At 43.7% G+C, this 21411-nt stretch overlaps 1 protein-coding gene across 1 annotated transcript in view; it reads right to left on the reverse strand.

Moving 5' to 3' along the window:
* Nucleotides 1-360: 360 nt before the first annotated feature.
* Pde6d (phosphodiesterase 6D) overlaps nucleotides 361-21411 on the reverse strand; it is a 44695-nt gene continuing 23644 nt past the window's right edge. Inside the window, exons 2-5 of the mRNA XM_059277996.1 lie at nucleotides 4703-4791; nucleotides 3839-3964; nucleotides 2957-3062; nucleotides 361-930 (exon numbers count right to left, since the gene is read on the reverse strand). Coding sequence (XP_059133979.1) covers nucleotides 849-930; nucleotides 2957-3062; nucleotides 3839-3964; nucleotides 4703-4791 — 403 coding nt within the window. The 3' untranslated portion in view covers nucleotides 361-848. The remainder of the gene's footprint in view (nucleotides 931-2956; nucleotides 3063-3838; nucleotides 3965-4702; nucleotides 4792-21411) is intronic.

Here is a 21411-nt window from a genome sequence, read left to right on the forward strand (position 1 = left end):
TAATATTTTGTAAAGGAGAATGGAGGTCGCTGTGGCCCAGAGTTGAGTCCCTACCAAAGAACTCCTTTGGTTTTTGGGTCAAACTCCAGAGCACTGCAGAAGGTCTGTGTTCCTCCCACGCCGGTTTCCTGACGTCGTCTTAACCCTCTGAGCCTTGCCCCAGCCCGTGTGTCCCCACCACCGTCTTCTGACGTCCACTTTTAGAAGCAGCAGTGGAGGCATCTGGGAATGAGAGCTGTCCATCTACTTCTGGAGTGAAAGAGAGTTTGTCATCCTATAATGTGAGAATTAATATCTTTCTTCCTTCATGAAGAGAGATTCACAGTCCAGAAAAGAAGAGAGAAGGAAGCAGTGCCATGCTAAAGACTGTAGGAATATTTTAATGCTTTAATTACATTATGTAATAATAATATCATCGTCTATTTTACAAGTTAAAGGTAGGAGAATGTATGAAATAGAGGTGGTAGGAAAAGAACTAAATGGGTCAGAAAGGTAAATTTTTTCAAAACCAGAGGCCAAAGAAAGCCTGTAGGGCCCAAGGAGGTGGGGCAGGTGACAGACGCAGTGTGGCTCCTGGTATGGGTCTGTCCCCATGCTCGCACCAGGAAGGAGTCAAGGCTTGTCCCTGCCCTTGGCTGGGGTTAGGAGTTTAGTCTTGTCAGTGAAGATGGAGGTTTTGGGAGAAAAAGCCAACTGGCTACCTATACAGAGCTGGTTTCCTGGTGCCACAGGTGGGTTCTGTGTTGAAGGAATCAGCTGGAGTATCAAAAATCAAATGTGTGGAGGAAAAAAGTAATGCTTCCTCCTGCCCCCATTCCAAATTCTTGAAGTGCACACAAGTTCTTCTCTCAGACATAGAAAAGCCTCACCCTGGACGTGCTGACAAGAAGGTCGTCGTCAAAGAACTTTGTCTCTATGATGACATTGCCCCTGTGGGAGAGAATTAAGAGGGCGAAGACGCTGAGTGCCACAGGCCAAGGCACCACTTCCACAGAGGGTGCCATCTGGGTTCTCCGGGCTGGGCACACCTACCACCTAGAGACTTAGCTGGGCATCACAAGTTGTTCAGAGTCAGGTGTGGTGGTGCACACCTATGACCCCAGCATCCACAAGGCTGAGACAGGAGGATCTGAGTTCAAGGTTAGTCTGGACTATATAGTGGGCTATCTCAGAATGAAAATAAAGCCAGGCATGGTGGTGCATACCTTTAATCCCAGCACTAGAGAGGAAAAGGCAGGTGGATCTCTGTGAGTTCCAGGTCAACCTGGTCTATATGGTGAGTTCCAGGCCAGCCAGGGCTGCAAAGTGAGACCCTGTCTCAAAACAAAAGCAAAGCAAAGCAAAACAAAATTAAAAGTGTTGTCTATTTGGGTTAGATTCTTACACGGTGTTTAACTTACGTGACTTGTTTGTTCCCATCAAGTGTAGAAGTCGGAAATAAGAGTATGCCTTTGAGCTGGGTGGTGGCGGCGGTGGTGGTGGCCGCACACCTTTAATCCCAGCACTTGAGAGGCAGAGCCAGGTGGATCTCTGTGAGTTCGAGGCCAGCCTGGTCTACAAAGTGAGTTCCAGGACAGGCTCTAAAGCTACACAAAGAAACCCTGTCTCGAAAAACCAAAAAGAAAAAAGAAAAAACAAACAAAAAACAAAACGAAACAAAACAAAACAAAGGAGTATGCCTTTGTCTGGCACACTGTCTTGGCACTGCATACAGTTCCCATGGACACCTCTGGCTGGATTACTAATGGAAGGCTGCAGGTCCTGGGCCAACCTCAGGGAGGCATTTTCTTCTGCAATACTAACTAAAGCAGACAGCTAAGGTCCCTTGCCCTGCCGCAATCTTCCTGACTTTGGGTAGTAGCACTCTGCTCTTCCTTTGTGGACAATCCCTCTTCTAGTCTCTGGGTCAGCTGAATGACCCCTCTCTCACCTTGCACAGGGGTGTCACAGCATTCTATTCATGCCAATCAGATTTTTTCCTGAGTAGCACCCTTCCTCAGCTACTCCTTAGGAAGACATCTCTTCCAAGCTTCGAGGTCTCTGCTTGGTCTAACTCAAGTCAGGGTTTGTCTCTGTGGTTTCCAACCAAAGAACCTTAAACAAGGCACCTGGACTATGAGGATGGGGCTAGATGGTTATTTCAGTGGCCCATTCTGCTTGCTTTTTCCTTTCCTGGCTGTGCCAGAGAGGGATCCTAGAACCTCATGCATGCCAGGAAAGAACATTCCTACTGGGCCATAAATGGCAGTGCTCCCATTTATAAAATGGAGTATTATTGCCATACCAAAGCACCTGAGGGTTTTTTAAATATTCTATTTATTTATTTATTTATTTATTTATTTATTTATTTATTTATTTATTTATTAATTATGTATACAACATTCTGCCTGCATGTATGCCTATATACCAGAAGAGGGTACGAGATCTCATTATAGATGGTTGTGAGCCACCATGTGGTTGCTGGGAATTGAACTCAGGACCTCTGGAAGAGCAGCCAGTGCTCTTAACCTCTGAGCCATCTCTTTAGCCCCTATATTTTATTTTTAAAAATAGTTATTTTAAGACTGAGTGTGGTGCCACATGCCCTTAATCCCAGAACTGGGGAGGCAGAGATAGGTAGAATTCTGTGAGTTCTAGGCCAGCCTGGTCTATGAGTTGAATTTCAGGGCAGCCAGGGCTACAACAGAGATCCTGTCTCAAAAAAACAAGACAAACAAACAAACAAACATATTATCACCCAAAGACAAGTCTTCAGAGTGAATTGGAAATTTAAAATGTGGTTTAAAGGTTTTGAACCTGTTATTTTTCCTAGGACAGAAGTCAGTAACCTTGACACACCCCTGGGAATTCTGCTCTTATTCTCTCTAGTTCTCTGCCTGAGAACAGGACCAGGAGTCCCACCTGCCTGAAAGCCTGTTTTGAGACACGTGTTGAAATTCCCTGAGACCTCACTCACGTTAGGACGCTGGCGGGCATCATCTGGGACTCAGGTGCTGCTTCTATCAAGGACTGCCAGGTATTTGTGGAGTTAGGGATCACAAAGCCAAACTCGAAGAACCACTCTGAAGGAAGAAGGAAAAGCCAGTGAGCAGGTGCTATTTGTGGGCATGGGGAACCATAGGCTATTGGTCCCTCTCCTTTAGAGTGGGCTCTTCCTATCCAGAACCATGAAAGAAACCCATCAGATACCTCCTAAACCAGAGGCCTACTAAAGGACACAGAGACCTTTACACACTCTCTTCTGATTCATGCCACAGACTTCTTCTTCTTTTTTTTCTCAAGACAGGGTTTCTGTGTAGCCTCGGCTATTATGGAACTAGTCCTGTAGACCAGGATGGCCTCAAACTCAGAGATCCACCTGCCTTTGCCTCCTGAGTGCTGGGATTAAAGGTGTGGGTCAGCACTGCCCAGCTAAGCAGTACTTTCTCAGGAGCAGCGAGATGGGCACTAAAATAGAGGTAGACAGGCCTTTGGGGTTTTAGCTTCATGGTGCCCACATGTTCTCTTACATTTTGATAACTGAATGCAGGGGGTCCCTACTAGTTACAGCTTATGATGTGTAGGTACAGCCCTAAACTATACTTCATCATGGCTGCTTCTTCCAAGACCACACTGCAATACCACATCAGGTACAGGATAGGCAGAGGCACCCAAGCTTCTAGTCTCAGGGAGCTCAAAGTCCCTTTTGTGTCCGGCCTTATTTTATTGTCACTAGGTCCCCAGTGTTGTGGAATGTAGAAATTCTATTAGTTATCCAATTAGTATTCTCAAAGCATTGCTTTGCCTTTAGCCCCTATTCTTCTACACTCTGGTTCCAGGTACACACGCAGCAGAATACCTTCTAGGCATTGCCCTTTGAAGTAAACTTTTTGTTCCAGGCGGAATTTTTCCATTTGCTCTGCAGAAGAAAAGTTCAGTTCTCGAGACACTGCCTTGCACTTGAGGATTTTCTTGGGCACACGGGCTGATGAGAGAGAGAGAGAGATTGGTACCCTTCTAAATGAGAGCCACAGGACTATGATGCTCTAGGTTCCCGGGAGTTCCTTTGGCTGCCTTAGAGAATGTGTTATGTTTATGAAATGTCATTAAATGCCTTGGTAACTGCATTATATTCCAGCTGAAGGAGGCAGAGATCTACTGGGTCAACACGTGACATGTTGCCAAGGAACACGAGACCTGGTGTCTCTACAGGCCTCACCTAGCTGGTCTTGGCAGGCTCAGGCTGTGAACATCCTCTCTCTATGCAGGCTGTGTGGGTGCCTTCTCTATATTCTGATTCCTTGAAATGCTTTACCTTTTCTTTTTTCCTCCAGAGAGATAAAAATGAAAATTTTCTTTTGGAAAAAGTTTAAATCTTAGCTTATAGCTTTTCTTTTCTTTTTTGAGACAGGGTCTCATGTGGTTCAAGGTTGGCTTTGAATTAACTATATAGCTGAGGCTAGCCTTGAACTCTTTATCTTCCCATCTCACTCTGCGGAGTGCTGGGATTACAGACAGGAGGCCCCACATCCAGATCTGGGTATGGTCCAAAGCTAAAGTGGATTTGGGGAAGTGAGAGAAAGAAATGCAAAAGCGGAACAAGAAGTGTTCTTCTGTTTGCCGGTAGGGCTCACCTGTCTACTGGCTGTTTACTTAGCTCCCTGATGCCAGGGTCTGTTCTGGCCCTGGCCACAGCTTGTGCATTCAAGGGGCTGCAAAGTACCTTCATGCTCCACACCAGGGACAGACAGGTCTTCTGTTCCTTGCCAGAGTATCTTCCCTGTTTCAGCATCCCGAAGGTTCATCCAATTTCTGATCAAATATGATTAAGGAAAAGTAAGGCTGCAAGAGTGACTCTGGCTGTGCAGCGGAGGGTCTCACTTTGCTCCTATCAGCTCTGTTTATTTTATAGCAAGTCTGCCAAACTTCCCACGAAAGCGGGTAAGTATATGTAGGGAAGTCCAAAAGGTACCTAAAGGAAGAGACAGACCGCCAGAGAGATTTTTATCTATATCATCTCACATAAGGATTCAGAGCAAAGGGCTTCAATGTAGCTCAGTGGTGGAGAGCTTGCTTAGCATTTTCAAGGCCCTAGTTCAATCCCCAGTATTGAGAAGAAAAAAAATAACTCTAAGATAGCAACGAGAAATTGTAAGCAAGGACCAGAAAAACGAATAGTGAAAAAGAAATTGAAATGTGTCAAAGGAATCTCATCAGCCAAATAGTAAACGACGTAAGAGGTCAGACAACAGGGGTCCTGCCAAAGAACTGAGTCATACAAACTATAATGAAGATCACAGCCATAAGCCTCACTCACTAGCATGGACTCTCAATAACCTTCAGTGTCCTGCTTTTAAATGTGAGCGGACAGCCAGGGACTGGATTGATCCCACAGGCCCAAGTGCTTGCTGCAGGACCCTGACAGCCTGAGGGTGATCGCTGGATGTCAAGGTCAAAGCACAGAACAGATTCCCCAAGTCTGTCCTTTGACCTCTGTGACCTCCACAAAAGTATTGTGGCATATGTGCATATGAACACACACACACACACACACACACACACACACACACACACACACACACACCAGGCAAGAACCATCAAAAATCAAGAAGACATTTACTATGAAAGACAAACCAAAACAACTAAGAGAGAAAAGGGACTACAGATGAAGATTAAAAAGAACATAAAAAACTAATAAAAAGATAGCACTGGAGAACAGCTCAGAGGTGAAGAGCACTGACTGCTCTTAAGAGGCCCTGGGCTCAACTCCCAGCATCCAACCATACGGCAGCTCACAACTATTTGTAACTCATTTCTGGGGACCAGAAACTTCCCATGGTAAAACACTAATGCACATTTAAAAAAAAAAAAAAAAAAAGAGTGTTTGCCATTAAAAAAAAAACTTTTGTTTGCTCCCCTACCTAATCCCCAGACAGGATTTCTCTGTGTAGCCCTGGCTGTCCTGGAACTCACTTTGTAGACCAGGCTGGCCTCAAACTCACAGAGATCCACCTGCCTCTGCCTCCCAAGTGTGGGATTAAAGGCATGTGCCACCAATGCTCAGCTCTAAACAATCTTTAAAAATGAGAAAGACATGATATAACCCAAATGCCAACTGTTATATATAACAGATTTTGTATACTTTATGTGATTTTCTGTGGTTCATGGCTGCTACAATTTATAGACTAGTCAACTAATAATCTTAATCAAAAAATGGCTTCTAACTTAAATATGTTTTCTATGTTCTGTGTTTGATAAGCTAAGTGATATAGTAATAACACATCCAGAGAACAACAACAACAACAAAAAGACCACTAGAAAAACAAATTTTGGTGCCAGAGTCACGAAAGCTAATGCAAAAGTTGGAAGAAAAATTGAAGAAAGCTGAATTTAAATGCAAGTTCGGTGTATATATTTCTTTTTCTTTTTCTTTTTCTTTAAGATTTATTTATTTATTATTTATACAGCATGTGTGCCTACAGGCCAGAAGAGGGCACCAGATCTCATTACAGATAGTTGTGAGCCACCATATGGTTGCTGGGAATTGAACTCCGAACCTCTGGAAGAGCAGTCAGTGCTCTTAACCTCTGAGCCATCTCTCCAGTCCCTTGGTGTATATATTTCTACTTAAGTCCTAGCTTACAATTTTAAGTATTAACAATCTGTCCCTTATCCCTGTTTACATGAGAAAGCTCCTCCATTCTAAGAAGGGGAACAACTCAAACTGCTGCCCTGTCAACCCATTCTGCGCTCAGATTCGGCCTAGACACCTGAAGCCCCACATCTTCAGAAGATGCTCTGCAAAGGTCACAGTCATGTTCTATGAACTCACTACAGCAACATGCACATCAGACTGTCTGGAAACTAAAAAACACACCCAAACACAAATGGCAATTATCTCTGTAATTCTTGACTCACAGGCAGGAAAGACATTCTTAGCAAAAAACTACAGCCAGAAAAGCCTTAAAGAAACAGTCTCAGCTCAAGCTGCATCTGATGAGAAGAATATACCTCTGGTATAGGTCAGCAAGAAAACTTTGGGATGCAAAAGATTTATTTCTGCTATTTAAAAACACATATCTAGGGGGCTGGAGAGATGGTCCAGCGGTTAAGAGCACTTACTGCTCTTCCAGAGGACCCGGGTTCAATTCCCAGCACCCACATGGCAGCTCACAACTGTCTGTAATTCCAGTTCCAGGGGATCTGACACCCTCACATCAATGCACATAAAATAAAGTTTAAAAAAATATTCTAAAAAAAAGCATATCTATATATCAATAAGATTAAGGGAAAAAAAAAGGCAGTAGGTGGTGGTGGTGGTGGTGGTGATGCACACCTTTAATCCCAGCACTTGGGAGGCAGAGGCAGGTGGATCTCTAAGTATGAGGCCAGTCTGGTCTACAGAGCAAGTTTCAGGACAGCCAGGGCTACAGGGAGAAACTCTGCCTCAGTAAAAATAAATAAATAAATAAATAAATAAATAAATAAAAAAAAAAGAAAAAGAAAAGAAAAAGAGGCCATGAATTTGAAAGAGAGCAAGTAGGGAGGAACACGGGAAGGTTTGGAGGAAAGGGAAGGGAGACATGATGTAATTATATATGTCAACAAATAAAATTATGTGTATGTTTGTGTGTCTGTGTGTAGGTATCCATGCAGGCCAGGGGTATCTCCACTGGGGTTAGAATTAAAGGTGACAGTGATCTGCCTGACATGGATACTGGGAACTGAACTCAGGTCCTCTGGCCAGGGGAAACCTGTGCTCTTAATGGCTGCTAATTCTCCCACACCTTACTTGTGATTAGGTATTTGTGTGTGGGCTTCTGTGTGGGCTTGTACATACAAGTGCAGGTGCCCAGATAGGCCAGAAGACACTGGCTCTCCTCAAACAGGAGTTACAGGTGGCTCACAACTGCCTGTAAGTCCAGTTCCAGGGCATCTGGCACCCTCTTCTGGCCTCCACAGGCACTGCACACACACACACACACACACACACACACACACACACACACACACACACACGCAAACACAAACACACACACATAAAACGTTTTTTGTTTTTTTTTTTAAAGATTTATTTATTTATTTTGTATACAGCATGTATGACCAGAAGAGGGCACCAGATCTCATTACAGATGGTTGTGAGCCACCATGTGGTTGCTGGGAATTGAACTCAGGACCTCTGGAAGAGCAGTCAGTGCTCTTAACCTCTGAGCCATCTCTCCAGCTCCAAAACGTTTTTCTTGGTTAGCTCAACATTTCTTTCATGTACCCTAATTTGAAAACTGCCCATGTCTAGATCAAGTGTTTCATTCCACAGTCATAGGAACTTATTATATTGAATCTACTATAAACAATACGAAACCAGAGAAATACAAGAGAGTCCTATCCAAGTTGGGTGGTGGTGCTGGCGGTGGCGGCGGCGGCGGCGGCGGCGGTGCACACCTTTAATCCTAGCACTCGGGAGGCAGAGGCAGGTGGATCTCTGTGAGTTTGAGACCAACCTGGGCTACAGAGTGAGTTCCAGGATAGCCAGGACTGTTTCACAGAGAAAACCTGTCTCAAAAAACCAATTAAAAAAAAAAAAAAAGAGTCCTATCCAAAGGTGATAGAGTGGAAGTAACTAAGGCTCCTTAAAGTTCTGTGGCTTTAGGAGTAAAAAGAAAGGCCGGGCCTCTGGTGGGCTAGTTTCTCAATGTCCTGGGTTCCCAGGGCTTCTTCTCAGAATCTCAGGGACACACACACACACACACACACACACACACACACACACACACACAGACAGACAGAGACAGGGACAGAACTACCCCAACAAGCAAACACACTGATTCCCAGGCCTGAAATCTTAGTGTGCAGAAGGCTGAAGCAGAATTGAGTGTGAGGCCTTGTCTCAAAAACAAAAACAAAACAAGCTGAAATAAAAACCAACCAAATAAAAATTCCCCAAACGCTGGCTTCCAAAAGTGAAAGACAAGACCTGATGACTGACCATCTGGTTGAAAACCTTTTTGCTTTGGGGCTGGAGAGATGGCTCAGCAGTTAAGGGCACCAGCTGCTCTTCTGGAGGTCTCAGGTTTAATTTCCAGCGTCCACATGGCAGCTCCAAACTGTCTCTAACTCCAGTTCCAGGGATCCAGTGCCCTCTTCTGACTTCAGTGAGTCCTCCATACAAGTGGCACACAGACATACATGTAGGCAAAACACCCATATACATAAAATTATAATTTTTTTTTTTGCTTCAACAGCATTTTGTTATGCAGAATTTTGAGAGAAAAAAAATGACCTGAGTTTTAAGGCTCAAAGGTCAAGTCACCTCCAATCTAGAGAGAGGATTAGGGAGACAGGCTTTAAAGGAGGGGGTGCTGGGTACTATTTATAAACACCACCCTCTGGGTCAGCCAGGCCATCTCTTTTAAAGGCTCCCTGGTGTTTGTAAGGAGGATGAGCAGAGGAGCACTCCTTTGCTACTGGAAGATCCTCTTGGTATTAGGACTCCCTTATTCAGGACCAGCCAAGTAAAATGCTCTCACATGTAAGAAAACCAACGGCTTTAAAATACGCTTCAGGGCTGGTGAAGGTGCTCACCACCACACCTGATGATCTGAATTCAATCTCTGGGGTACCCACATGGTGGAAGGAGAGAAGCCACTTCCGTGAGTTGTCCTCTGACCATTACATGTAAGCTGTGGCATTCACATGCTCACACATACATGTACAAACACAAATACAAACATAAATAAAAAACAAAACATTTTAAGTTTCAGAGTAAAATGATAAGTTTCAGAGTGAAACTTACTAAAGCTTGCAAAGTACTGAGCCTCCAGAAAGATAAAAAAAGGAAGGAAGAAAGAAAGCAAATAACAAGAAAGAATGGGAGGCTCTTAGCTTAAAGGGAAGGTTTTATGAATCTTTTTACGTTAAGGAATCTACGTGGGGGCTCAACAGGTAGCTCAGTGGTCAGGTAAGAGAGCTTCCTGCTCTTGCTGAGAGCTCGGGTTCCCAGAGCCCACATGGTGGCTCACAAACATCTGGAGTGTCAGTTCCAGGTGATCCAAGGTACTCTTTTGGCCTCCACAGACACCTGGACACATGTAGTGCACATACATACATGCAGGAACAACACTCATGCATAAACTAAAAACAAGAAAGAACTTAGATGAGCTAGTACAGGAGCTGGAGCCAGAAGTGGAGGCAGAGGCAGTGATGAAGGAGGTAGCAGAGTAGAAAGGGAGGACTGGGGAGAAACCAGAGGACCTGTCAGAGGAACAGGGACCAGATCCATTTCTTTGAGAGATGAAAATGAAGGGAATGAACTAAAAGACTTAAAATATCATCTAGCAACCACGTAGAGGCATTGGGGATGAACACTCTGGTTCCAGGAGTCTTAGTGGAAATGGTCAACATCAACTTCTCTATAGGAAGCAGATTGACTGTATAAGCCAGAACCTCAGTGGCCAGTTGAAGAAGGAAGAATGAGAAGTTAGAAAAGAGAAGAGAGTAGAGAGAGAAAGTGGGAGTCAGAGAAGGAAGAGAGAAAAGAAACATACTCCACACACAAAGGAGCCAGAAAGACGCAACGGGAGGAGTGAGGGATGGAGGGTTGGAGATGCAGCTAGGACGTCTGCCTACAACTCAGAACGGAGACAGGGCCAGGGCAGAAGAGAACAAAAGGAAGTCTCGGGAAGTCTGCAGACCAGCTGCATAGTTTTTGTTTATTTTTATGCTATTTAAGTATTATATGATTGTCTCGGTAGACAAGATTCTTGGAATGGGCAGAGGAAGACTCCTCAGAAAACCTTAACTGGCAGATACTCACAATTTCATGTAACTTATCATGTAAATTGTGCCACTTTTTATTTTATTTTATCCTTGCTAGGTAGACCAGGCTGGCCTCAAACTTAATGATCCTCCAACCTCTGTCTCCAGGGTGCTGGATTACAGGCATGAACAACATTCAGCTAGAATTTGAAATAGTAAGCAATCTCCTTAAAAGTATTTGAAATTGCCAGGCAGTGGTGGCACACGCCTTTAATACCAGCATTTGGGAGGCAGAGGCAGGCTGATTTCTGTGAGTTCAAGGCCAGCCTGGTCTACAGAACAAGTTCCAGGACAGGCTCCAAAGCTACAGAGAAACCCTGTCTTGGATTCCCCTGCCCCCTAAAGAGGAAATATCTACATAAAAAGTCACAGGCTTTTATTTGTTGTTAGGGAGGAACAGGTGGAGACCACAGGGTATGTTACTGTATAGTCACAAGGGAAAGCCAAGAGAGAACCATGAGTGCACTACAGCACAACACCTGCCACACAGCAGTCATGGGATCTTTAACCCAGCCTAGTTTTAGTGTATTTAAATACAGTACATTTTAAATACATTATTTCAGTGTATTTTGTATTTAGTTGTAAATACAAGCAACATATAAAACCAGGGTCTTCAGGTTGGGACAAGATTACACAAAATGCTTAAAAAAGCATTTATATATTATAGAACACACTGCAAGTGTGGGATACTATAGTTATTTAGTATTAAAAACTCCCCAAAGAAGTCACCGAGCATAGTAGGCCATGCCTTTAATCCCAGCAGAAGCAGGTGGATCTCTGTGAGTTAGGCTAGTCTAGTCTATATAACAAGTTCCAGGACAGCCAGAACTATGTAAGAGGAGACTGTCTCAAATCTGCCTGTGATTTCAACTCCAGGTGATCCAACAGGCACCAGCTCACACACATACATGACTAAAAATAATAGTAATAAAAACGAACTCAACCAATTAACCACCCCTCCCCCAAGGAGATCAATTATTTTCAAATTCTCTAACAGTATACATCACCTTATTCTGTCTTCCTGGCTTTTTATTTGTTGGGGAGCAAGGGGAGCAGAAAATGAAAGGCTCTTGCTATGCAGTCCTGATTAGCCCAGAACAAGGTGGGCCAGGCTAGCCTTGAACTTGTGACAACTGTCCTGCCTCATGAGTGCTGAGGTACTAAGTGTGTACTAACATACCTGTTCTTTTTTTTTCCTGGAGCTGAGGACCGAACCCAGGGCCTTAGCAAGTGCTCTACCACTGAGCTAAATCCCCAACCCCAACATACCTGATTTTTAATTTAGCTTTAATAAAGTAACTAAAAGGTGATTTTAGTGTTTGGTTTTGGTTTTATGCAATCAGTCCCTCACAATTCCCAGAAAACTTACTGTGGTCCTCCATGTTGTTCATGTGTTAGTTTCCATCCTGTCTCTCATTCTGATCTACTGAAGAGTACAGTTGAGAGACTTCGAACTTTTAAAGAGACTTTATTTTCAGAGAGATTTCTGAATATTTTAAAGAAACTTTGGACTTTTAAGTGTTTGAATTTTTAAAGAGCTGGAATGTTTTATACTGTGGTGATGTTAACATTAAAATGAGATCTCGGGGACAACAAGAAAGGAAAGGGTATGTCTTAATAAGTGCTGAGCTTGTGTGTCAAGCTAGTTTTTACATCAGCTTGACTGAAGCTAGAGGTACCTTAAAGGAGGAACTTCAGCTGAGAAATGCCTCCCTAAGATGGGGCTGTAGACAAGCTGTAGGGCATTTGCTTTCTGTTTTTATGTGTAAAGTGTTTTGCCTGCATGTAAGTATGTGCACCATGTGTGCCAGATACCACAGAGGTCAGAAGAGGGTACCAGATACCCTGGGTCAGATGGTTGTGAACCACCATACAGACGCTGGGCACTGAACCCGGGTCCTCTGCTCTCAATCTTTCAACCACTGAGCCAACTCTACAGCCCCTGTAGGTCATTTTCTTAATTAGTGATTGATTTGGGAGGGCCATCCCGTTGTGGGTGGGGCTACCGTTGGGCAGGAGGTCCTGGGTTCTATAAGAAGGCAGGCTGGGCAAGACATAAGGAGCAAGCCAGTAAGCAGCACCCCTCCATGGCCTCTGCATCAGGTTCTGCCTCCAGAAACTTTGGCCTTCTTGAGTTCCTGACCTGCCTTCCTTCAGTGAAGGACTGTGATGCCAAAGTGTAGGTCAAATAAACCCTTTCCTCTCCAAGTCCCTAAATTGCTTCTGGTCACCCCCCCACCCCCCTCCCCAACAGGGTTCCTTTGTGTAGCCTTGGCTGTCCTGGAACTCTCTTTGTAGACTAAGTTGGCCTCAAACCTAGAGATCAACCTGCTACAGCCTCCCAAGTGCTGGGATTAAAGGCATATGCCACCATGCCTGGCTTGGTCATGGTGGTTTTTTTTTTTTTGTTTTTTTTGTTTTTTTTTTTCGAGACAGGGTCTCTCTGTGTAGTTTTGGTGCCTGTCCTGGATCTCACTCTGTAGACCAGGCTGGCCTCAAACTCACAGAGATCTGCCTGCCTCTGCCTCCTGAGTGCTGGGATTAAAGGTGTGTGCCACCACCGCCTGGCCTTTTTCTTCCACATTTATTTTTTCCCCATCTGACCTCTTCAATAAATTGCATTTTTTCCTTTTTTAAGCAATAGAATCTAAATTGCATCGTTGCTTACAGAGTGCCCTTTATGATAAGCACATTCCTACTCTCAGGACCTCCTCGTACAGCAAGACAAAACTATCTGTATGTGAAACTACTTCCAGGGTAACACTAACTGTACGACCAAAAGAGCCCGAAATTCTATGGTAACTTCATGGTGTGGCCTCTGTCAATTTGTCACGTTATTTCCCTCTGCTGTGAGTCAGTCAGTCCCAGGGGAGGGCTATGGAGCTGGTTGCTTCTGACTAGGAACAACAGCAGACGCTGTGGATTCCCTCCCTGCTCGTCCCCTGGAAACAGCAAGCCAAATAGCAGAGGAACCCAAGCCATCCGAGAGGCCCTGAAACTGGCGGGTGCTGCTTGGCAAACATGGAAGTATCACTAAGAGAAAGGGAAGGAGGACACTCTGTAGATCTGGCTTGGGCAGGGAACTCTACAGAGTTCCTCTCTCACTTACCTTTGCTCAACTTCTAACTCCCTTCCTTCTCACTTAACATTCTTTGTTTAAAAGATCTTATGGAAGCCAAGTCTGAGTCTTCAAGTCTGTAACCTGTGGTCATTAAATGAACTTGTGGGACAATTATAGGGCACATATTATTCAGGTAAAACAGTATTATTTATTTTCCCTTTAAGCCAGGCATGGTGGCACAGGTCTTTAATCCCAACACTTGGGAGGAAGAGGCAGGGAATCTGAGTTTGAGGACAGCCTGGTCTTCGGATCGAGTTCCAGGATAGCCAGGGATACACAGAGAAACCTTGTCTCTGGAAAAAAGTTCTATGTGTGTGTGTATGTGTGTGTGTATATAAAGTTGCTGGATGTTGTAGTACATAACCTATATAAATCTCAGCTCTGGAGAATATGAGGCAGAAGGATTACATGTTCTAGGCCAGCCTGGGTTACGTAAGGAGATTATGTCTCAAAAAACCAAAAGCTGGCCTGGAGAGATGACTCTGTGGGGATAATGGTGCTAGCTATGAAAGCCTGTGACCCAAGACTGGTCCCCAGAACTCACATAAACCTAGGAGGAGAGATCTGACTCCACAAATTGGTCCTCTGAGCTCTACAAGTATGTCTTACCACAAACACCTGAGCACATGCTTAAGCACACATGCACATAAATGTAATTTTAAAAATTATGCTAGGTATGGTGGCATATACCTTTATTCCTAACACTGGGGAGGCACAGCTGGATCTCTGTGAGTTTAAGGCCAGCCTGGTTTACATAGCAAGTTCTAGGCCAGTCAGGGTGACATAGTGAGACCCTGTCTTAAAAAAACCAAACAACAAGAAAGAATTTTGGAACCAGAGAAGAGGGCTCAGAGGTTAAGAGCACTAGCTGTTCTTGTAAACAACCCAGTTTAGTTCCCAGGACCCATGCATGGTGACTCACAATCATCTGTAACTCCAGTTCCAAGGGATTGACACCCTCTTCTGGCCTCCATGGGCACCAGGAACACATGTGGTGCACAGACATACACACAGGCAAACAGACCCATGCACAGAAAACAAAAAACAAAAAACAAAACCTAAAAATTTCCAAGGAGAATGTATTTGTTTATTACCTGAGTAGGCAACTTTAATTTTTAAAGTACTTCAGAAAGTAAAAACAGAAAACCTGTAAATTAAAACCATAAAGTTAAGTCAAATGAAAAATGAGAAAAATATTTGGAATGTGACAGGCAAAGGGCCAGTACTTTACTGTAAGAACACTTTCATAAGAGAGAATAGCATGAACATTAGGCAAGACATGGGGGAAGTGCAATTTCTCCTGTTGCAGTGAGGGCAGGCAGGTGTAGCAGGACTTGTGAGCTGGAGAGGAAGGTTCAACTTAAAATGGAAATTTTTTTGATGGGTGCCATTGCCCAAAGCCACTTTTGGGGGAGTGGTAAGGCGCCCAACGTGGGGCACGAACCCACAACCCTGAGATTAAGAGTCTCATGCTCTACCAACTGAGCTAGCAAAAAAAAAAAAAAAAAAAAAAAAAGGACAGCAGCGGCAGGAAGGGTAAGAAGGCGTTTTTTAAGTCTCAGTTCTCAGCTACTGCTCTGACCTCTTGGGCTTTTAACTCTGCATTTGGCTCTGTGTTTCTTATTTAATAAGACTATTCATCTACAGTGGTATAGGAAATGACTGTGGCCTGGAGAGGCTGGCACCTGGGGGGTATAGTAAGTTTATGGCAAGAGTAGTTATGATCATTGTTAACTGTTCTCAAGGTGTCTAGTCTACTAAACGAGAGTAAACTTATTTTAGTGCCCAATTTCTCTTTGTACTTTCTCTCTGGTTGTTGAATGACCTCCCTGTGACTTTCCTTCCTAGACAGCATCCCAGGTCATGACATTTCTCCTACCGAAATGGCTGTTACATTTCCATGTCACCATTGGGTTTTTGCAAGAACTCCTAACTGCTTTTGTTCCTTCATTTTTTCCATTTCAACCCAGTGCCACCAGAATGTTCTTTGTTTGTTTGTTTGTTTTTTTGTTTTCTTGAGACAAGGTTTCTCTGTGTTGCCCAGTCTGTCCTGGAACTCTCTCTATAGTCCAAGCTGGCCTCAAACTCACAGAGATCCACCTGCCTTTGCTGGAATTAAAGGTGTGAGCCACCACATGGTTGCTGGGAATTGAACCCAGGTCCTCTGGAAGAGCAGTGCTCTTAATCACTGAGCCATCTCTCCAGCCCCATAATAGTCTTTCGTAGTCATCACCTGTCTAATGCTAGTTCAATGTTCAGAACCTTTCAATGCATCCCCTGGCCCTTTCTCTAGATCAGGTCTAGATTCCATAGGTCAATGCCCTTGACTAGGTTGTTTCTACCTCAGTTCAAAAATTATCTGTTCTAGCCAAAGATGGCTAATCACTGAACAGTCTCTCTTTCCATGTGACCTCCCTAATCCTTTTTATACTTCTCTAGTGGGGATTTCTCACCCTTTCTGTTCTCTCTATTCATTCATATTACAGGGTTCTCTCATGTTCAGCTCTACTTTATCTTTTCCATCAGATACAGCAAAATGTGGAGTTTTAGCTTTGGGTACAATCATGGTTCCACCATTTAATAGTTTTGTGATTTGGGAGGTTTTTTTAAATTAAATTATTACCGTGTGTGAGTTCACCGCATGTATCTGGGGGAGCACATGTGAGGCCAGAGGACAACTTTATACTTTTCTTCCACCTCTGTGAGGGTTAGAGGGATTGAACTCAGGTTGCCTGCCTTTTTAAAGCAAGTGCCTTTACCCACTGAGTATCTCACCAGCTCCAGGCCTTAACTTATTTAACTTTTGTTTTTTTAAAGATTTTATGTGTATGAGTGTTTTGCATGCATGTGTCTTTGCACCATGCATGTGTCTGGTAAGAAGAATGCATCAGATCCCCTGGAACTGGAGTTAGGGATGGTTGTGAGCCACCATAAGGGTGCTGAGACAAAAACCCGGGTCTTCTGCAAGAGCATCATGTGCACTTAACCACTGAGCCACCTGTCCTGCCCCTTAACTTTTTGATACTTAGCTTGCCTAAACTCTAAAATATAATAAATACATGACTTTTGTGCAAATTAAACAAGATTCAATGTATTAAAGCTAATGAAAGCCTGGGGATGCAGCTCAGTGACAGAGCACTTGCTCAGTATATGCCAGTTCTTAAGTTCCAGCCCCAGGACTGCACTGTTCAAAACAAACACTAAGAGTGCCTGGAACACAGAATGCTCTCATTCGCACTGTACCGACACAAAGCCTGCCTTATTAGCTTGTCCAGTTATTTTTCTCTTACATTTAAAATCTAACATCTACATTCTAAATCTTGTTTCATACTTTATGCTTATCTCTTTAACAGATGTTGCACTAAACTCTGCATCAGATGAATTACAAACACAAAAATCTTTGAGGTTTTATTACCTTTAGCTTTAATTTCTGAACAAGAAGATTAAGTTTTGGAGATATTAAAACTCTGCCTCCTACTAAATCTAGTAAGCAGTGGGAGGAAGATGAAGGGATACTTTAGGTTGATTTATTTCCAGGTCGAAAGTGCCCTGGGTCTCTATGAATTAGCGTCAGGCAATCCTAATGGGCCAGCTCTTCTGTTCTTCCCTTCCAGGATTTCCCCAGGGAGAGCTGAGCACCGTCACCAGCTCTGGCTCCAACACCACTCCCCAGAGAGCCAAAACCCAGGTTTTCCTCCAGGGAGTGCCACTAGCCTCTGACTTTCAGAAAGAAAGCATCCTGGAAGCCCTGCATTTTGTTCCGAGAAAGATCAGTTCAGGGTCAGAAATGCCACTGGGCATCAAGATGAAACCCACGTTTCTGTCAGCAAAGAGCTGAAAGGGACAAGCTCTTGTTAGAGCCAAGCCTCCTGAGGACGGGCGAGGACAGCTCTCCCCAAAGCGACATTTCAAAGAACAAACCTCCAGAATCGGTCAGACAGACCTGAAAGGGCACGGGAAGGAGGTCTTCACTCTGTGGAGCCTGATCTGACCTGGCGCAGAGACTGTAACTACATGTTCCTAGAATCCTTTTTGAAATGAAAGGAACATGAAACGAAACTGTCAGATAATATATCTATGTTCATAAACTGATTTCCAGTCAGAAGTCAATATTCAAGAGACACAGATATATATTTATAGGCAAGCATGCCAGCCTATCTCTCTCTGTATATACACCTATATCTATACCTATATCTCTATATATACCTACCTATGTATCTTAGCCAGGGTCTTACTATGTAACTCTGGCTGGGCTGGCTGGGAACTCACTGTGCATAGCAACAGGCTGGCCTTGAATTTACAGAGATCTGCCTGTCTATGCCTCCTCAGTGTTGGGATGAAATACACACACACCATCACACCCAGTTTAGGTGCTTATAAATTTCCAAGCTTTGAAAAAGTCTGGAAAAACATGGTCTCTGAGCTAAACCTCCTAAAATATTTGAAGTCTGAAGCACTCCTCCAAAACAGTCAACCAAAAGAAAATAAACCACAGTAAGACAAAACAGCAATAAAAAAGTAAATTTCTCTTGCTGAGGAAAATCAAATGCTTCAGAGATAGAAGAGAGCAGATTCACATTCTCGGGAATTAAATAAACATGGCTTTGACGTCCTGTTTCTTTTCTTTCAGTGTATTTGAGACAGGGTCTTTCTACAAAGCCCTGGCTGTCCTAGAACTCACTACGTAGACCAGGCTGGCCTTGAACTCACAGAGATCCACCTGCATCTGCCTCCAGAGTGCTAGGATTAAAGACCTGTTCCATCATCATCCAGCAAAAACTGTTTAAAAAGAAAAAAAAGAGCTGGGCGGCGGTGGTGGCGCACGCCTGTAATCCCAGCACTCGGGAGGCAGAGGCAGGCGGATCTCTGTGAGTACGAGGCCAGCCTGGTCTACAGAGTGAGTTCCAGGAAAGGCTCCAAAGCTACACAGAGAAACCTTGTCTCAAAAAAAAAAAAGACAAACAACAAGCAGGTTATATGTTGCACAGCTTTAATCCCAGCACTAGGAAGGCAGAGGCAGGCAGATATCTGAGTTTGAGGCCAGCCTGGGCTACAGAGGAGTTCCAGGACAGAGAAACCCTGTCTCAAAAAACAAACAGAATATCAAAGTTTTGACAGAATTTTAAAGTTCACAATTTTCTCCCATTTTTTTCCCTCTTGAATTCCAGAATACTTGCCTACTTTACAGTTGTTAAACCCTTACTGGTATAAAACTATGATTGGTACAAAAAAAGGTAGTATTAATCCTGATTTGAAACTGACCAATCATGTTGTTAAAGGTTAATGAGGCATTTCATTCATCTAGCATTTACTAAACAATTATGAACATTGGGCTCAGGACTAAGGCCATGATTACTAAGGTATGATCTGCTATGGGCCTTAGAGTCTCTCTCCTCCAGGTAGAGAAAGCACCAGGTAAGAGAGTAATTACAAAGCGATGTGAGAAGCATGATCTATAAGAGAGGCTTGTACCAAGTCCCATCTTTGGCTTGCCCGTGAGGAGGCCTTGTGAGATAAGATAAGTATCAGTGTCTAAAACACGCCTCTGAGACTGAGCATCCACTCACCACTGTATCACCTTTCAGGCCTGAGCCACACCCAGGTGTCTCCTCTTTTCTCCATTTGCATATCTGGACCAGATAGCCAAGCTGATAGGGCTACAGTTTCAGGTACAGACAAACTCAGACCAAGCACTACTCAAGCTCACGTCTTGTCCACACGTTATACAATAGGTACAGCTGCACAAGTCTCTCTGCATTGAAATGTAGACGTTTTCTTTAAAAAAGAAGCCAGGCATGGTGGCTTATGTCTGTAATCCCAGCACTGGGGAGGCTGAGGCAAGAGGACTGTAGTGAATTTTGGTTTTTTTTTTTTTTTTCAAGACAGGGTTTCTTTGTGTAGCTTGGCTGTCCCGTAACTCATTCTGTAGACCAGGCTAGCCTCAACTCAGAGATTCACCTGCCCCTGCCTCCCAAATGCTATGATTAAGTGTGTGCCACCACTGTCTGGTGAGGACTGTTGTCACTTTTTTTTTTTTTTTTTTTTTTTTTGGTTTTCGAGACAGGGTTTCTCTGTGTAGCTTTGCGCCTTTCCTGGAACTCACTCTGTAGCCCAGGCTGGCCTCGAACTCAGAGATCTGCCTGGCTCTGCCTCCCAAGTGCTGGGATTAAAGGTGTGCAGCACCATCGCCTGGCTTGACTGTTGTGAATTTAAGGCCAGTTTGGATAATGAGTTCTGGGCCAGTCTGAGCTACACAGTGAGAACACGTTCAAACCCTTTCACACTTATCTCCAACTCCTGAATGAGCTAAGGCTGCCAGCTGTGGTTGACCATTCACTCAGGAGGCTAAGGCTGGAGGAGCCTAATGTTCTGCAGGAGAGCTCTGAGACAGTTCAGTGGGTGAAGATGATTGCTGCATAAGTCTGATGACTTGACTTTGATCCCGAGAACCCATGTGAAAAGGCAAAGAGAACTGACTGTCACAAGCTGTGGTACGTCCTCACAATATACATAATGCATGCTTAAGTACACACAATAAAACCAATTTTCTGGAACTGCACATTTCTGAGAAGTGTGGAACCAGGACTTGTATATACTCTACCACTGAGCTACATGCTCATCTCAAAATAGCTTTATAAGTAGATCATTGTTTCCTTTCTTTTTTATTTTGGCTTTTCAAGACAAGGTTTCTCTATGTAGCCATGGATGTCTTGGAACTCAATTTTCAGACCAGATTGGTCTCAAACTGAGAGATCTGCCTCCCTCTGCCTCCTAAGTGCTGGGATCAAAGGTGTGTGTCACCATACCACTTATTTCTAAAGATTTGCCAAACCCTTATCCTTAATTCTCTCTCTCTCTCTCTTTTTTTTTAAGTGTCAGAGCCCTCTGCAAGTTGGGCAAGCACTCTATCACTGAGCTGTTTTCGTGTTTGAGGATCACCACACAGTTCAGCCAACTACAAACTGTCAAGGTTTTCATGATGTCTAGCTTGGAATTTTCTAGCTTTCTATGTTAGAACTCAAATTATGACATATTTCTGTTCTTGAACACAATTCTAACTAAACTAAGGACCTAGAAGGGAAAATTAGAAACACAGCTCTCCTAATGACACACAGGTGAAAATCTAAAGGTTGTTAACAATACCTGGGCTGGGGATATAGCTCAGTGGTATAGCAGTACTTGGCCTAGGGAGCGTGAACACCCAAGTTCAATCCCTAGTACTGCAAACAATAACAATAGAAAAGAAAAACTTCCAAACTAAACACTTTTGTTGGACGTGGTATAACATACTTATAATTCCAGCAGTTAAGGTAGAAATCAGGACTGCAAGAACATCCCTGGTTACATAGCAAGTCTGAGGCCAGCCTTGGTCACAAGGGACATATTTAAAAATTTTGATGAATATCAATGGTTCAACCCTGGCTGCTTGTTATAATCAGAACTTTAAAACTCCCACTCAAACCAATCAAATTACAATCTCCGGAGGCAGAACTCAG

This window comes from Peromyscus eremicus, chromosome 13, assembly GCF_949786415.1.
Source record: "Peromyscus eremicus chromosome 13, PerEre_H2_v1, whole genome shotgun sequence".
Classification (NCBI taxonomy): Eukaryota; Metazoa; Chordata; class Mammalia; order Rodentia; family Cricetidae; genus Peromyscus; species Peromyscus eremicus.